Source organism: Barbus barbus (genome assembly GCF_936440315.1).
Source record: "Barbus barbus genome assembly, chromosome: 38".
Classification (NCBI taxonomy): Eukaryota; Metazoa; Chordata; class Actinopteri; order Cypriniformes; family Cyprinidae; genus Barbus; species Barbus barbus.
In genome coordinates, this window is record NC_136716.1 from 3976403 (window position 1) to 3994593 (window position 18191).

At 41.4% G+C, this 18191-nt stretch overlaps 2 protein-coding genes across 3 annotated transcripts; both read left to right on the top strand.

The window, feature by feature from the left end:
• The first annotated feature begins 807 nt into the window (after window positions 1-807).
• On the top strand, window positions 808-6272 carry LOC306857524 (leucine-rich glioma-inactivated protein 1-like). Its single transcript, XM_079397505.1, has 8 exons — window positions 808-1393; window positions 1552-1623; window positions 3024-3095; window positions 3187-3258; window positions 3501-3572; window positions 3658-3827; window positions 4648-4812; window positions 4925-6272. Exons 1-8 carry the CDS (start codon window positions 1203-1205, stop codon window positions 5740-5742), a joined length of 1632 nt encoding a protein of 543 aa, XP_079253631.1. The 5' UTR covers window positions 808-1202; the 3' UTR covers window positions 5743-6272.
• Window positions 6273-6528: 256 nt separating this feature from the next.
• Window positions 6529-13254, top strand: LOC306857898 (solute carrier family 35 member G1-like; the record flags this gene model as incomplete). Of its 2 annotated transcripts, XM_079398167.1 has the most annotated exons (4): window positions 6529-6629; window positions 6719-6915; window positions 9904-10078; window positions 11029-13254. In XM_079398167.1, 3 exons carry the CDS (start codon window positions 6768-6770, stop codon window positions 11774-11776), a joined length of 1071 nt encoding a protein of 356 aa, XP_079254293.1. In that variant the 3' UTR covers window positions 11777-13254. The 2 variants fall into 2 exon arrangements, with proteins under 2 accessions (XP_079254293.1, XP_079254292.1); XM_079398166.1 differs by lacking the exon at window positions 6529-6629 and having other exon boundaries at window positions 6645-6915.
• Window positions 13255-18191: the final 4937 nt, after the last annotated feature.

Consider the following 18191-nt stretch of genomic DNA (forward strand, 5'->3'; position numbering starts at 1 on the left):
GAGCAATTATTAATTCTATTGTCTCAGTTTTTGTGAATGTCATGTTACAGCGCATTTGTAAGAACTCTTATTTACATATTTACAAATAAATGTGTTACAGATAAACTAAATAGCCAGCACTTTAGTTGCCAGTGTTCTTTGTTTCAAACAGACTTTATTGTTCGCATCATTGTTTTCATCGGAAATTGATAAAGACTCAGTGACAGGAAATTATAGGGGGCTAGGGGGCGAAGTGCCATTTCTCAAAAATAGAACAACTGGTCTTTTATTCGGAAAAAATGCTAAAAATGAAAGCACTGAAAGAGATGCAGTGATCAGGACAGGGACTTTACTGTTCTCAGATGTCTATGTGATAAATGCATACAAAGAAACATCCTTATGTGCTTCTGACAAAGACCTGAAAGGAAAATCATCACGTAAAACTATAGTGAATAATATTGCTTAGGCTATATGACGGTCAATGAATTAACTAACAATAAGCAATACATTTATTACAGTATTTATTAATTTTTGTTTATGTTAGTTAATAAAAATACAACAATATTAAGTAATATTAACATTAATAAATGTTTTAGAGGTATTTTTATTAACTAATGTAGACCTTATTGTAAATTATTAACTACAATATGTGTATTATGTAATCAATATGTAGTAGGGCTACTGTAATGTGCATAAAATAATAATAATAATATAGAAAAACATGAAAGCATAGAGCATCATAGTAGTATTTCTTTCTTTCTGATTGCTTGAGGGGCGCAGGTGCATCTCTCCAAAGCCTCATGAATATTCTCCCTATCACTTATTCATGGGTTTGGTTCATGCGCATTCATGGTAATAACACCATTGGACAGCAGCTGGTACATCATGATGCAAAAGAAGGATTCTCCCAGGATCTGAAGGAATTGTTTAACGCTTTACCCCGCGTCGCCAAGAAAAATACTTTTTTTTTTTTTTTTTTTTTTTTGATCACTTCATTTTTACAGTTTTTTTCCGGTTGTTTAGACAAAGAAATTGGTTTATTATCAAAATTTGCGTGCAACTAAGGAAATCTAAGCCCGCTGGATATTTTCATTGTAGCAGAAGGAATCGTTTGGATGCGCGCCTGACACACTGAGACGTAGACATTCATCACGCGGACACAACTGAAGGGAGGCGAGCAGCAGACCAGCACTTATCACCAGCGAAAACACGCGGCACTCAGAATGGGATATGCAAACAGGAGCAGAAGAGGATACACTTTTCTGCTCTGGCTCGCCACGCTACTGCTGTTAGTGGAGAGCAGAAGAGGCAAACAGCCCAGATGCCCCCTTGGATGCACATGCACCAAAGATAACGCCTTGTGTGAAAACGTGAAATCTGTGCCACACAGCTTCCCTCCCGATGTCGTCTCATTGTAAGTGTCCTGTTTCCACTTCACTTTATGTTCCAGTGCAGCACGGATTAATATGCAGACATAAAGATTCAAATGTATGAATCTCTGAATATGCATGTGTTGTATATGTTCTGCATGCTCTGTTTCCATCTAAATTACACTGATTGCTTTCCTAACAGGTCATTTGTGAAGTCTGGGTTCACTGAGATTGCAGGGGGAAGCTTTCTCCACATGCCATCCCTTCAGCTTCTGTGAGTTTCTGTTAGTGTTATGTGTTTTTTTTTCTTTCCTTCTTTTTCTTTATGAGGATGGGGTGATCACCATGTTAAGTGGTCCAATGTTTGTTCTAAGCAATTACAGCCCGTCCCCCTTTAAAACGGCCAGTTTGGGGGCATTCTTCAGCGTGTCTAATTTCTCAAAGCCTTTAAATTGGTGTGAATATTATGCAATGCAGCTGCCCTGTGAGGGACATGGCCCTGTCCTCGTGATAAACAAATAAGCAAATCTCTGCAGTTTTATAATGTCAAACCAACTTGCTCCCAATTTATAAAAATAAATGTGCTTTAAGCCAGTAAGTAATGCGTTTCTATGCAAATGTGAACTCACACAATTGCAAATGTGACTGGCAGTATTATGCTAAATATGACTTTTATCTTTTCTACCTGGTGTTTGGTCTGATTGTGCAATAATGTGTCATCGGCACACATGGGAAGAGTCTGGCTGGGTGCATGCTAGACTAGAAATAACTGTGTGTGACAGTCATGGGTCTTTCAGCAATATAATTAAAAAAGAATGCTTATGTTATTTTGTCTTGATGAGGATGAATCACCATCAGGATGGTCACAAATATTTTGTGTTAACAAATGAAACATTGCTTAAAGGAATGGTTCACCCAAAAAATGAAAATTTGCTTGACATTTACTCAGCCTCAGGCCATCCAAGATGCAGATGAGTTGTTTCTTCATCAGAACAGATTTGGAGAAATTTAGCATTCCGTCACTTGCTCATCAACGGATCCTTTGCAGTGAATGGGTGCCGTCAGAATGAGAGCCAAACAGCTGATAAAAACATCATAATAATCCACAGTAATCCACACCACTCCAGTCCATCAGTTGATGTCTTATGAAGGGAAAAGCTGCATGAATCCATCATGTCACTTATGGCCAAACTAAGAGTCCATAATAACAACACTTCCTCCGGTGAAAAAGTCCATCCCCTGTTATCCTCTCACATCAAAATCCACCCACATTTGTTTAGAACTGTTCTTTGTTTAGGCTGTTTTCACTTGTAAACAGTTCTTGAGTTGTTTATATTTCTCTCCTGACTCAGACATATGGACTTGTGTAATGTCTTAATGATGGATTCGTTTCTTACAAACATGCAGTTGATGGACTGGAGTGGTGTGGATTACTGTGATGTTTTTATCAGCTGTTTGAACTCTCATTCTGACGGCACCCATTCACTGCATTGGTGAGCAAGTGATGTAATGCTAAATTTCTCTAAATCTGTTCCGATGAAAAAACAAATCTCCATCTTGTACATCTAGTACATTTTCATAAAATAGTTTTTGGGTGAACTATTCCTTTAATATGTAGAGAAACAAACTTTGTAACCACTGGAACGATGTTTTGTTTTTTCCATGACTTCTTAGATTGTTTACAGCCAACTCTTTCGACTTCATAGACGGAGATGCTTTCCAAGGCCTGCCACATCTGGAATATCTGTGAGTTTGATTTTCTATGTTTGAAACCATCATCATTCAGTCTTTTTAGATTACCACTCAGTTTAAACATAAATGCAACACTCTATTTCAGATTTATTGAAAACAACAAAATTGAGTCGATTTCACCCCATGCCTTTAGAGGTTTGAAATCTCTCATTCACCTGTGAGTATATATAAAATACAAATACATTTTATAATATTTTAATTTATATATATTAGTATGTAATTCCATGTTAATGATAGTAGATGAAAATGTTTATGCTCATGTGCATTCGCAACTAATGTTAACATACGAATTCTGTAGTGGTAAATGTTGAGATTAACATTAACTAAGATTGTTCTAAGTATTGTTCTTTATTAGTTCTTGTTAACGAATGTTACCTTAAATCGTTTTTTGTATGTTAGGAGTCTTGCCTACAATAATCTTGAGACGCTGCCCAAAGATATTTTCAAAGGGATGGATGCCTTAACAAAAGTGTATGTATTTTACAGTGCATGTCCAACTTTCTTGTTATATACAAGAAAAAGAGGTTTAAATATAATCTGTAAATCCACTGAGCAGGGATCTCAGAGGAAACATGTTCAGTTGTGACTGTAAGTTGAAGTGGCTGGTGGAATGGATGTACAGCACTAATGCAACAGTGGATCAGTTATACTGCAGTGGGCCTCCACCCTATCAAGGGAAGAAGATAAATGACCTGGTGCCTCAGTCCTTTGACTGCATTACAGCAGGTAATTGTGCACTAGAGTCTCCTGAGCACAACAGATTGTGGCTTTGAAATAAGCTGATCCTACATGCCTGCGGAAATGCTTAGAAATGCATTATGTCTGAATTAAAGCAATTGAGAAAAAAGTATTACTCATTTACCTTAGAAAATAGTTTACATTACACAACATTCATCGTTTATGGTCATTTGTAAATGTAAATTTCAAATGTGTAAAACCTATAGAAGTACAAAAGTATGTAAATATCAAAATAACATCAAATAGTATCAGGCCAAGATGTCTTTTAATGGCCCTTTGGTAATAATGAACATTTTGGAGGTAAACCAACTTCAGCTAAACCAAATTCATTCAAACATGTTTGTTATTTGAAATAAAATAAATATATCAAACTTAAACTTTTAGTTACATTTAATACCAGTTGATACATTTATAGTCCAATAATCCCAAAATGGCTAAATATAAATGATAAATTGGCCAGGCTAATATATTGTCCATTAGCCTCAAAGCTAACAAAAATGTCAAGTCATTTGTATTTGTATAGTTTTTCACAATACATGCAAAAAATAATGATGTTAATATTTATAATAACTTATTTCACAACGGTCCACATTTAGCAGTTTAGAACTGGGTGACAGGATTGTTTGCATGGTGACAATATAAACAATCAAATTGTTGAGATTTGCTATATTATATATGTGAGTGTGCTGAATGAATGTGGATAGCGCTGGAATATCTTTATGGATTTATGGAAATCTGTAAGAAAGGTTTGAAACATGACTTGGCCATCAAATCTTATAAATAATGAATCTTTGTTTGTTTGGTGCAGAGTTTGCTTTAAAGAAAACCCTTGCATTTGAGTCCATATCTGTGGAGGCCTTTACGTTTGGGAATGATCAGTATGTCGTATACGCCCAGCCTTTCTCTGGAAAATGCAGCTTTATGGAATGGGACCACGTCGACTTGGAGTTCAGAGCTTATGACACCATAGAGAGTGAGCATCACACCTCCTACCCAGAGTGCTCTGAGCCACAAAAACTGGTTAAAAAGGTCCATTTTAATGACTGAATTGATTTTTAATTACATTTCTGTGGTTGTCATTACAGGCACTTCCACAGTAGTGTGCAAGCCAATGGTCATCGATAACCACCTCTTCATCGTAGTCGCCCAACTTTTCGGTGGCTCTCACATCTACAAAATGGACACCTCTGCCAACAAATTCATCAAAATCCAGGATATCGACATCCTGAAAATCAGAAAACCCAACGACATTGAGACGTTCCACGTGGACGGCGAGGTTTACTTCGTGATAGCGGACAGCTCGAAGGCCGGCTCCACCACGGTGTACAAGTGGAACGGCAACGGCTTCTACTCTCACCAGTCTCTCCATCCATGGTACCGTGACACTGACGTGGAGTATCTGGATATCGCAGGCAAACCCCACCTTATTTTGTCTAGCAGCTCGCAGAGGCCCGTTATCTACCAGTGGAGCAGAAGCCAGAAGCAGTTCGACAGACGGACGGACATTCCAGAGATGGAGGACGTCTACGCCGTCAAGCACTTCAAGGTGAAGGGGGAGCTGTTTGTCTGTCTGACGCGCTTCATTGGCGACTCCAAGGTGATGAAGTGGGACGGCTCCATGTTCACAGAGATACAGACAATGCCCTCGCGGGGATCCATGGTCTTCCAGCCCGTCTCCATCGGCAACTGGCAGTACGCCATCCTAGGCAGCGACTACTCGCTAACCCAGGTCTATCAGTGGGACACCAAGAAGGGCCAGTTTGTGCACTTCCAGGAGCTCAACGTCCAGGCGCCCAGAGCATTCTCGCTGGTGTCCATTGACAACCGAGAGTTCCTGCTGGCGTCCAGCTTTAAAGGGAAGACGCAGATCTACGAGCACTTGATGATCGACCTAAGCAGTTAGAAATGCAGAGAAGCAGACCCTGACACAGACGAGCCTATTGTGAAACTACATGCATGATCTAGTCTAGCGCTAATAATAATAATTCCAGATGAATGCCTCTCTAGAAACGCCCTTTGTGTCTTTTTCTCTGTTGTCACCATCTGTTCTGCACTTTTCAGTTTTCCTGGGTTTTTGTCCCTTTCAACAAAAGCTGTTTTTAACATATTCTCATGCTTGCCATGTAGTCACTAAAGAGGTATAATAAGAAAACAACAAAGGTCAAATCAGTTAACTGTTGACGTAATAACAATCTGCCAAATAAACTGTTTACATTTTTACGGTGATGTAAAAAGCCATTTTTAACTTTTTTAAACTAAATCGACCAATTTAACCACTTTGGGTGTGATAGATTTGAAGCTTGTTTTGACTCAGTTTCTTTTAATAATCAGATTGCAATAAACTTAGACTTCAGTTATTGAGGTAAAGTAAATGTGGGAAGGAAGGTTAGTTGTTTACTGGTACTTGTTTTTGTTAGAACTAATAAAACCTTTAAAAATATGAGCCTGCTTTGTCGTGGTGCATGAATTTTACGTGAAAGTGTGAATCTAATGCTGTCAAAAACCCTCTTATCAGAAGTCAGAAAGAGCTTTAGTATAAGGAATCTGACAGGAGCTTCCAGTGTAGAAATATTTAGCCAAATGTTATTTAGTAAATTGTGAGTCTTTATTGTCTGGATTGAAACGCTGTGAAACGTCGTTGTCGTCCAACCTCTCTTCAAACGCATTTTGTCTTCCTCTAGCGGCAGAGGAACACAACCACCTCTTTCTTTGTACAAGGTTAATTATTTAACTTGTTGCTCGGTACCATTTCTACCCGAAGGCTGCCGTGCGTCAAGACGCGTGGTCAAGGTATGCCAAGCTGTCATGGGTGATATTAGACAGAGCAATGGCTCTGTGAGTAATAATGACACAGATTTATCTGTTGTCCCTTCTTATAGAGCGGACGACATCAGGGTGCTTTGTCATAAAGTTGACGATGGGGAGGAAATGGAGTTGCAAACTCGATCAGAAGTGCCAGTGGATACGGATGCTGAAGCAGAAGACCGGGTTTGTTTGCCGGTTTGCTGTAAGAGAAACGACCCTGACCGGGATGAGGATGAGGAGGAGGACACGGGGGCAAACACAGTTCAAAAAGGTAAACTGATCTTAACTCTTACACGATATTAAAGACCCGATCTTGAATTTGATCTCCGATCGATCTATTTCTGTAGTTTGTTTGTATTTCTACACTTGTGTTGTTTCAGTGTTACATTCACCATATGCACTGTTGGTAACTATTGATACTACTGTAATAAATCTACCATAATTTGGTATTATAGCGTCATGACATAAATAAATAATGAAATAAATATAAAAAATGTAAACCATGACTTTAATCTATTCTTAAACTGTTAAACAAGGAAACCCCATATTAATAACCATGATTTTAGAGGTTTAATAATAGCTGTATAGCTATGACAAATCCCTTACTCAAATTAACCCTGGTTTTATTATAGTAAAAGTGTAGTAACCATGTTTTTTGGCGTATGGATTACCGTTTGTCAGCTTTACTACACATACCATGATTATGGTTAGTGTAGCAAAACCATGATTAATTTGTTGTTACCATAGTTTAACTATAGAAACTTTTTGTGTGTGTGTGTGTTTTTTTTTTTGTAGTAAAATCATGGCTAATTTTTGTAAGGGATGACAGGGTTTTTTCTGTAAAAGCTGACAAGAACAGTTAGGCTTCATTCTTTAAAATTCCATTAATACTACTGTAAATCTAGTATTACCTGTAGTAAATGTGGAATAAATGGCAGGGTTACCATGGTAAGTATTTTTTTTATAAAACCTAACAAGAACAGTAATATTGTATCATGCCCCTTACATACAGTTACCATGGTTTCCACTTTTAAATACAACAGTTACTATAATTTTTTATACAACTACAATAAAGCTGTGGGAATTGGTATTAAAAACCTACCATTAATGATTTGACATGACTTTGCAGATTTGTATCAACCCCTAACACACATTCAACCTGTTAACCCTTGTATCTTTTATTTTAAGAGTACCATAGATACTACAGTAAATCTGTGGTAACTTTGTATTAGCCGTATGCCATCAAAAATGAAACATAAGTAAATCAGAATGTACCAACACAACGTATTTCTGATCGTTTTTTAAAACTCTTTGAATGTGATCGCTTATCACTATTTTACGGTAACTAAATATTAACTGTAGTAACTGTGGGATAAATGGCAGAGTTACAATGGTATCTTCTTTTTATAAAAGCTGACAGAACAGTTACATTGTATCAAGTCCCTTACACACAGGTACCACAGTAACCATTGTTTCCGCTTTTAAAATATACCGAGGTAACTTATAGCTGCCTGTCAACCAAAAATAAAGTTGTTGCAGTTAGTATTTCTACCGTTCAATTCTTATAAGTTAATATGGGATTTATTTGTGTATTTTTGATGACTGTGGCTAATTTACCGCAGTTGTGTGTAATACAATAAAGTACAACAAGTCCCGTCTCCTTTTCAGTTGTCTTGGCTTTGGAAATTTAAGAAGTCTGTCTTTTGAGGTTTAGAAGTTCAGTCTTTCAAAATCAGTTTCCCAACTGGTGGAACTGGTTTTTTTTTATTGTTTTTCATACTAAGCCTGTATTTTTAAATGAGATTGTGTATGCCCAGCCAAGTACATTCTTAAAAAACTCAATAGAAATGCTTGCTACAGTGATTGTGTCCAATTGTATACCGTGATACTTTGGTATCTTGTACACCATGATACTAAATGATTGCCACATTCAAGCATCACCAAGTACTTGGTGTTTCCATTGTATTTCATAAAGTATTTTAAGTTGTCATCTTGTCTCTTACAAAAAGGAAATAGCAGATACAAATTTTCACAGGGAGAGGTTAGCCAGAAGTTCATAATGAACAGTACTGGCTTTGTTGGAATTGGTAAGTGTGTATCACACCAGGAAACAGTGTGTTTTTTCTTTCCGCAATTTTCTCTCTAAACAGTCAGGTGGAGTTGTTTGTTTTAACTCAAACCCATATTGTTGGGTATGTGTTATGTTCCAGGGCCCATGATCTATGTGTGAGGCCATGTCCTCAAGAGACATTTGATACAATTTGGCGTTTGTCCAATGTTGGCAACCACACAACCTGAATGAGCATGAGCCCAGCTCACCGACAGGTAGTAAAGTTGCGTAATCCTTGCCATCACATTTGATATCACTTCAGTGTCAAAGTTACATAGAATCACCAAGAGTGTGTTGAGATTCATGCTGTTTTGCTCCCTCCATCTCATTCCACACCAAGATCAAAATTCAGATCACACCCCACAAAGCCAAATCATGCTGTGTACTTCTCATGTCTCATTTCCATCATTTGTGCAAACGGTAAAATGACTGTGGTGCTAAAGTACTTTCATATGGTGCTCCAGTGAATAAACATTACCTTAAGAAAATTGACCATTGTTTTATTATAGTAAAAGTGTAGTAACCATGTTTTTTTGGCAAGTTGATTACCATTTGTATAACCACAGTTTTACTACAAATATCATGGTTAAGTTATGGTTAGTGTAGTAAAACCATGGTTAATTTGTGGTTATGATGGTTTATCAATAGTAACCATGGTTCATTTTTGTAAGAGTTGTGGAAAAAGTCAATTTAACATGTAATTTGGTACAGTTTTATATAAAAAGCATTTTTTTAAAAACTAAAATGTCTCTCGGACTTGATGTAAATTCGTAATCATGAATTTTCCCACCGTTGGAGCAATTTAAGCTTGAAGTTCCTAAATGCAAAGGATATTGTTGTGAATTCTGCTGTCAGTAAAAAGGTTTGAAAGAACTTACAGAAATTCAAATTTCGGTTTTCCCTTCTGTGGTTGGTGGCCAAATTTAAATTCACACTCAGGAATTGAAAAGGAACAAGTTCTTCAAATCTGAATTTTGCTCAGCCTTGGTCACAAGGATAATTTACTTGAATTGTCGGCATTTAGTGGCTTTTCCCAGCAAATATTTATTTATGCAGTCAAAACTAATAATTATTCAGCATACCGTCTGATTTAATGTGTAATTGACTAACAGGTGTGATGTTAAGCTGTTTTGTTATATTCATCCACAGAAAAGAAACCAGCATGTCCAGGGCTGGGCCTCCTGTACAGCTTGTTAGCATCCGTCTTCTTCTCTGCTGCAGCTCTTCTTGTGAAGAAAATTGAGGGGTTGCACGCCATCGAAATCAGTGCAATTCGGTGCTTCTTCCAGATGCTGTTTGTCATGCCAGCTATGATATATTACAAGTATGAATCTATCATATGAGTATAAATCTATGAGATAATTCTGATATATTACAAGAATCTATAGTACAAGTATGAATCTATAATACAAGTAAGAATCTGATATATTACAGTTAAGTATCTATAATAGAAGTTTGAATTTATAATACAAGTACGAATCTGGTACAAATATAAATCTGGTGTATTACAAGTAAGAATATATAATACAAGTATGAATTCAGAATACAAGTATTAATCTAATATATTACAAGTAAGAATCTATATTACAAGTATGAATGTATAATACAATTATGAATCTGATATATTACAAGAAGATATAATACAAGTATGATAGTATATAACAAATATAAATCTAATCTATTGCAAGTAAAAATATATAATACAAGTATGAATTTGTAAAACAAGTATGAATCTGATATATTACAAGTTTGAATGGATAAATTACAGGTAAGAATATATAATACAATTATGACTATAATACAAGTACAAATCATATTACAAGTAAGAATATATAATAAAAATATGAATGTATAAAACAAGTATGAATCTGATATAATACAAGTAGGAATCTTCAATACAGATATGAATCTGATATATTACAAAAATCTATATCTATCTTATATGATACAAGTAAGACTTTACAATATAAGTATGAATCTGATATCTTAAGACTCTATAATACAAGTATGAATCTGATATCTTAAGACTCTATAATACAAGCATGGATCTGATATCTTACAGGTAAGGCTTTATAATACAAGTATGTATCTGATACATTAAAATAATCCATAAAACAAGTATAAATCTGATAATTTGTCAAGTAAGTATCAATCTATAATACTACTTTTGAATATGTAATATATTACAAGTATCAATCTCTTCACCCTGTAGTTGGATTCAATATTCATTTGACTCCACAATGTGGGAATAACCTACAACCTTTATTTTTTCAGTACTGGCTTTTTGGGACCAAGAGATATGCGAATCTACCTGTTCTTCAGAGGGTTCCTGGGCTCCAACGCAATGATCTTGTTGTATTATGCAGTTCTACAGATGCCCCTAGCGGATGCCACAGTTATAATGTTCAGTAATCCAGTCTTCACATCCTTGCTGGCTTGGATTTTCCTCAAGGAGAGGTGCACCATATGGGACGTTGTTTTTACCGTGTTTACGCTCACCGGCGTCATACTGATAGCCAGACCTCCCTTCCTCTTTGGTGGAGAGCTGTCTGGAATCGAAGGAGACTACACCAATCACATCAAAGGCACGGTGGCTGCCTTCACAGGGGCGATCGGAGCGGCTTGCACTATGGTCATTCTGAGAAAAATAGGGAAAAGTGTTCATTACTACCTCTCTGTGTGGTACTATGCAGTCCTGGGACTCATCGAGTGTGTCATTGTTTTGTTCATCTTGGACGAATGGACCATTCCGTTCTGCGGCTGGGACAGGTGGATGCTCATGGCCATCGGGCTGCTTGGTATTGCTGGTCAGACGTTCCTCACCAAAGCCCTGCAGATTGAGAAAGCTGGACCTGTTGCACTGATGAGGACGATGGATGTGGTCCTGGCATTCATTCTGCAGTTCCTTTTCCTCAACCGCAAACCGACATGGTGGAGTCTGGGAGGAGCGCTGTGTGTGATTAGCAGCACCAGTGGGGTGGCCTTAAGGAAGTGGTATAACAGCACAAAAAATAAGAGCTGATTGCATATTATAGTGATTTTATATGTTTGCTACAAATAATTGCTGCATTAGATACCAAAGAAGCTGTAGTACTGTAATAATATATATCGAAAGTCTCAGGTCATTTTGGGACCTTACTGTATGCAGTATGTACAGTATATGACAGTATTTTTAGCGTTTTTGTAGTTTCTTAAAGTCAATATTCTTTAGTGAAGACAACATATATTTTTTAATCAAGATACTACTGTTGAGACAGTACTGCTTTATCATAGAGAGAGTATAGTAGACAACATAGTAATAAACTGCTGGTCAGGACCTGAGCTTGATGTGTGTAAAAATCACCAAAAATGTCAAATCATTTACTAACCCCCATGCCACTGCAAAGCGTTCTGATTTTTTTTTATGATTTTGTCCACGGAACATAAAAGGAGATTTTTTTGATTCTCAAAGTCACTCTTTTCCATACATTTCATACATATTCATGATGTATAATCTTTTGAAATCCATGCTAAATGACTGCAATGACAAAATGGCGAAAGAAACAACATAAAGTGAGCACATGGTGTTAATACTATATTTCAAATCACATGGTAGATTTGCTTGAGGACAACACTGAAATTGAAGTAGTTATTTCCTGAAAATCTTCTTCTTTAGCTCCATTCGTCATCATCCACTTGCCGAATGTCATTTGTTGTTGCATCCCATTCACTTTCATTGTATGGAAAAGAGCAGGGTGAACATTCTACCAAATATCTACATTTTTTGGAACAACACAAGGATAAGTAAATGATGACAGGATTTATTTTGGAGGCAAACTATCCATTTAAAACCCTTTGCACTTTGTTGTTGACAATGTACTTTAACTGGTATTACTTTTAAAAGGAAAATACAGTGTGTCTCAATATTTTTGCGTGCTCATATTAAGGTTTGTTATGATAAGTTCTGAATTATATGTGCTTAAATATGCACCCAGTAATATGTTCTGAACCTTGATGAACCACTTGAACTCTGTCCTTATGTACCTTAGTCATACGCACAGGTTTGCTTTACAAATATTTGCCTGATATAGAACGAGTCACACTTATTTATTTATCAGACGTGTCTTGGCACAAAGATGAGTTATTGTGAGTTGTTACAAGAGGCCGTGACTAGCAGTAATGGCTGTTCTTCTGCAGTTCAGTCACTCTGAAATGGATCTCTCTTTTATTTAAACCTGTTTGTGTAAACTGACCCAAAAGCACTTTACATTGACTTGTTGTGTCAGTTTATCTTTATTAAAAGCACTATTAACAGTTTACTGATATTTCACCAGCAATTTATGGACATGCTGCCTTAAGTTTTTTTTGTTTGTTTTTTAATCTGATGACATTTCTGTTAATAATCCATTAATGCAAGAGCAGATCCCTCCATTTTATTTATTAAGGTTGTTGATTTGAATAATGCCTTCCTTGCATATTTATATGACTCTTGAGATTTAGTAGTTGAAATAAATGAAAGATTCTTACCTCGCTGCGTACAGTGTCTTTTTTTCTGGAAGTACTAAGCAATAATTTAAATTTGTAGGCTACAATGAATGAATCGTGATTCTCACATGATCCTCAAGTGGTTAGGATTATAGCTGCATTCTTGTGGATTTTCTGTTCTTTCTCTCATTATTTTGTGATTTTACACCTTAGACGGGATCATTTTAATCACATACTTCATGCTTTGTGTATACATTTAAAGATGCTCTGTTAAATGCTATACACAGGAGACAGCACCATTTAAAGGAATATTTCACTTAAAAGTGAAAATTTGTTTAAGATTTACTCGGGCCATCCAAGATATAGATTAGTTTTTCATAACAATCCATTTGGAGAAATTAAGCATTACATTACTAGCTCACCAATCACAGGTCCTCTGCAGTGAATGGGTGATAAGAACATCACAATAATCCATCATCCAGGGCTGTTTGCCTTCTGCCTTCTAACAAGACCAAGCTGTTTTGCCCTCTGTCCTCAAACAAATGGCCCCAGACTGTTTGGGAAGTAACACTAGACATGAACAGCCTGTTCCAATGCAGTACATTTACATTGTCAACAGATAACAGCAGCAGCAGGCTTTAATGATAGATCAACACAGATTTAATAAACACACATGGAACACCTAATTAAGGCTTTGGCCATTTCACTTACATCCTTTGATCTCCTCAAACAAAAAATTTCAGAAAAATCGGTCGTACCCAACTACTTTTTTTAAAAATATACAACCTTTGACAGAAGATACGGGAATCAGTTGGCTTTTTATAACTTTACAGGCCTTTATAGATTACTTTGCCTAAAATGTATTCTTCATTCGGACTTTTATTGCATTGTTTCCTCACTAATAATTTAACAATGCCAGTGTAAATCTACTATGAAAAACTTGTCTGCTATAGATGAATAAAAAACGTCTCGGTTACGTATGTAACCCTCGTTCCCTGAAGGAGGGAACGGAGACGTAACGTCAGTGTGACTGACTAATGGGAACTCGCTCGAGAGCCCAATCATCTTCGAGTGTTAACAAAACAAGCCAATGACAGTTGGCGTGCGTGTTTCGCCACGCGCACCCCGCCCCGCAGTGCGGGTATAAAAGGAGAGCGCGTGCAAACGCACATCAGTTTTTCGCTGAGGAGCCGAGACTGTGTGCCCCGGCCGTACAGCGGTGGTACAGCAACTATGGCGACGGGACGTTACGTCTCCGTTCCCTCCTTCAGGGAACGAGGGTTACATACGTAACCGAGACGTTCCCTATCAGTCAGTCACGTTCGACGTAACGTCAGTGTGACTGACTAATGGGATCCCTTGGAAAACGCCACTATTGCTGACCCCCTCCAGTGCCCTGCGGAAGCCGGCAAGTCCCCCCACACCAGTTGGGGTGGAAGATAGGACAAGGCTTAGGCAGGGATGACAGCCACTGCTGTTCCGTACAGTGGGTATGGATAACACTGGGAAAGCGTACCACAAGTAGGGGAACGCTACGGAAGCCACATCCTGCGTAAGGAGGTACCACGTGGCAATTACACATATGGACTGACCAAGGGCAGTACTACATATGGAAGTCTCTGAGGTAGACTCAGCCAGCCTGGGGTGAGATAACAACACAGCAGAGACGGCAGAAGGTCTCTGCCAGGGAAAGACACGGGCTCACCGTGAGGGGAACCGTACCGTGGAAGAATACACATGTGGGACCACCCGAAGGGGAATCACTACACACGGGCACCTAGCCCAGCACAAGGGCTGACCTTGGGCAAACACACGAGTGCTGGACCTGGCGTCTGGCGTTCCGCCACGCCTGACTGCCGAGGGTGCGGGAGGAACTTCAACAGGGTTCGCCATGGGGAACTGAACTGAGAAGCAACAAAGCGCACGTATCCGGTCCGTAGAGGGGAATGGCGCAGCAAGCGGGATTGACACCGAGCAGTGTCCCAGTGCTACTGGCCGTCTGAGCCAAGTACACGGGAGGACACGGGCTCTACACGGAGATTATAAAATCTCGCAAACGTGTTAGGTGCCGCCCAGCCGGCAGCTCTACAAATGTCTGCTATCGAGGCGCCCCGCGCCAACGCCCAAGAGGAAGCAATGGCTCTTGTAGAGTGTGCTCTCACACCGAGGGGGCACGGTAAGCGCCGGGCCTGATAGGCCAAGACTATAGCCTCGACTATCCAATGGGCAAGTCTTTGTTTGGAGACAGCCTTCCCCTTCTGCTGTCCCCCGAAGCAGACGAAGAGCTGGTCTGAGGTCCTGAAGCTCTGCGTGCGGTCCACGTAAGTGCACAAAGCGCGGACGGGACAAAGCAGAGCAATGGCTGGGTCTGCCTCCTCCCGGGGCAGCGCTTGCAAGTTCACCACCTGATCCCTGAAGGGTGTGGTGGGAACTTTGGGCACATAACCAGGCCGGGGTCTCAGGACAACGTGAGAGTCATCCGGCCCGAATTCTAGGCACGAATCGTCGACCGAAAATGCCTGCAGGTCCCCTACCCTCTTGACCGAGGCCAATGCAGTGAGGAGTGCTGTCTTCAACGACAGAAACTTAAGCTCTACTAACTGCAGAGGCTCAAAGGGCTCCTCCCTCAAGGCCAACAGGACCAAGGGGAGATCCCAAGAGGGTACCAGATGAGGGCGCGGAGGATTTAACCTCCTCGCCCCTCTGAGGAACCTGACGACCAAGTCGTGCTTCCCTACAGACTTACCGTCTACTGCATCGTGATGTGCGGCAATAGCGGCGACATACACTTTGAGGGTGGAGGGAGACAGCCTTCGCTCCAACCCATCTTGCAGGAAAGAAAGCACGACCGCGATCGGGCATCCCCGGGGGTCTTCCCGGCGGGAAGAACACCAATCGACGAACAGGTTCCACTTCAGCCTGTAAGCGTGTCTTGTAGACGGGGCTCTAGCTGAAGTGATTGTGTTTACTACCGATGGAGGTAGCCCACCTAGAACCTCCGCGTCCCGTCCAAGGACCATACGTGGAGATTCCACAAGTCTGGACGCGGGTGCCAGAGGGTGCCCCCTCTCTGAGAAAGGAGATCCCTCCTCAGAGGAATTTGCCAAGGAGGGGCTGTCGCGAGGAGCATGAGTTCTGGGAACCAAGTCCGACTGGGCCAGTACGGCGCCACCAAGAGGACCTGCTCCTCGTCCTCCCTGACTTTGCACAGGGTCTGCGCGAGAAGGCTCACTGGGGGAAACGCATATTTGCGTAGGCCCCGAGGCCAGCTGTGTGCCAGCGCGTCCGTGCCGAGGGTACCCTCGGACAGGGAGTAAAACATTTGGCAGTGGGACGTGTCCGGGGAGGCAAACAGGTCTACCTGAGCGTCCCCGAAGTGTCTCCAAATCAGCTGGACTACCTCGGGGTGGAGTCGCCATTCTCCCGGAAGGGCGGGCTGACGTGAGAGCTCGTCGGCTGCACGATTGAGCTCGCCAGGGATATGAACGGCGCGAAGCGACCTCAGATGCTTCTGACTCCAAAGGAGAAGATGGCGAGCGAGTTGCGACAGGCGACGGGAGCGTAGACCACCCTGGTGGTTGATGTACGCAACGGTCGCAGTGTTGTCCGTACGGACCAGTACATGCTTGTCGTGTAGCAGCCCTTTGAAGCGGCGCAGCGCAAGCCATACTGCTAGCAACTCGAGGCAATTGACATGCCACTGCAACCGGGACCCTGTCCAGAGCCCTGCAGCTGCACGCCCGTTGCACATGGCTCCCCAGCCCATGGCAGAGGCATCTGTTGAGACAACAATGTGCCTGGATACTTGCACTAGGGGAACTCCTGCCCGAAGAAAAGCAAGATCCGACCACGGGCCGAAGGTCTGACGGCAGGACGGGGTAACTGAGACCCGGTAAGTGCCGTGTCGCCATGCCCATCTCGGGACCCGGTCGTGAAGCCAATGCTGAAGCGGTCTCATATGAAGCAACCCGAGCGGCGTGACAGCGGCTGCGGATGCCATATGCCCCAGGAGCCTCTGAAAGTGTTTCAGTGGAGCCGCTGTCTTGCGCTGGAAAGACTCCAGGCAGTTCAGCATCGACTGAGCACGCTCTACTGAGAGACGTGCTGTGAGGTTGACCGAGTCCAACTCCATACCGAGAAAAGAGATCCTCTGCACAGGGGAGAGTTTGCTCTTTTCCCAGTTGACCCGAAGCCCCATCCGGCTGAGGTGGCCAAGCACCGTGTCCCTGTGATCGCACAACAGTGCTCGAGACTGGGCCAGTATGAGCCAGTCGTCGAGGTAGTTGAGAACGCGAATGCCTGCTTCCCTTAATGGAACAAGGGCTGCCTCCACGACCTTGGTGAAGACACGAGGCGACAGGGATAGCCCGAAGGGGAGGACTTTGTACTGATATGCTCGTCCTTCGAACGCAAAGCGGAGAAACGGTCTGTGTCGAGGCAGGATTGAGACATGAAAGTACGCGTCCTTCAGGTCGATCGCTGCGAACCAATCGAACGGACGGATGCATTGAAAAATGCGTCTTTGCGTCAACATCCTGAACGGGAGCTTGTGAAGGGCCCGGTTCAGGACGCGCAGGTCCAAGATTGGTCGTAACCCACCGCCTTTCTTGGGTACAATGAAGTACGGGCTGTAAAACCCCGACTTCATCTCGGCTGGAGGGACCGGCTCTATCGCGTCCTTCGCCAGCAGGACCGCGACTTCCGCACGCAAGAGAGGGGCATCCTTGCTCAACACAGAGGTGAACCGAACGCCCCTGAACTTGGGGGGACGCCGGGCGAACTGAATCGCGTAGCCAAGTCTGATGGTTCTCATGAGCCAGCGAGACAGCCTGGGGAGCGCTAGCCAGGCCCCCAGAAACCGTACAAGCGGGACCAAGGGAGCCACGGACGTACCCACGGCGGGGCAGCGAAGTGGAGCGCAGGGGCCCGCCTCGGAAGGCAGTGCGTTCCGAAGTGGGGTCTGAGTGTGCAGT

Excerpts from the sequence above, each read along its gene's own strand:
- LOC306857524 (XM_079397505.1), top strand. The coding sequence starts at position 1,203 with ATGGGATATGCAAACAGGAGCAGAAGAGGATACACTTTTCTGCTCTGG. Across the intron at positions 3,259-3,500 it reads TTGAAATCTCTCATTCACCT|GAGTCTTGCCTACAATAATC; the intron begins GTGAGTATATAT and ends TTTGTATGTTAG. Across the intron at positions 3,828-4,647 it reads CTTTGACTGCATTACAGCAG|AGTTTGCTTTAAAGAAAACC; the intron begins GTAATTGTGCAC and ends TGTTTGGTGCAG.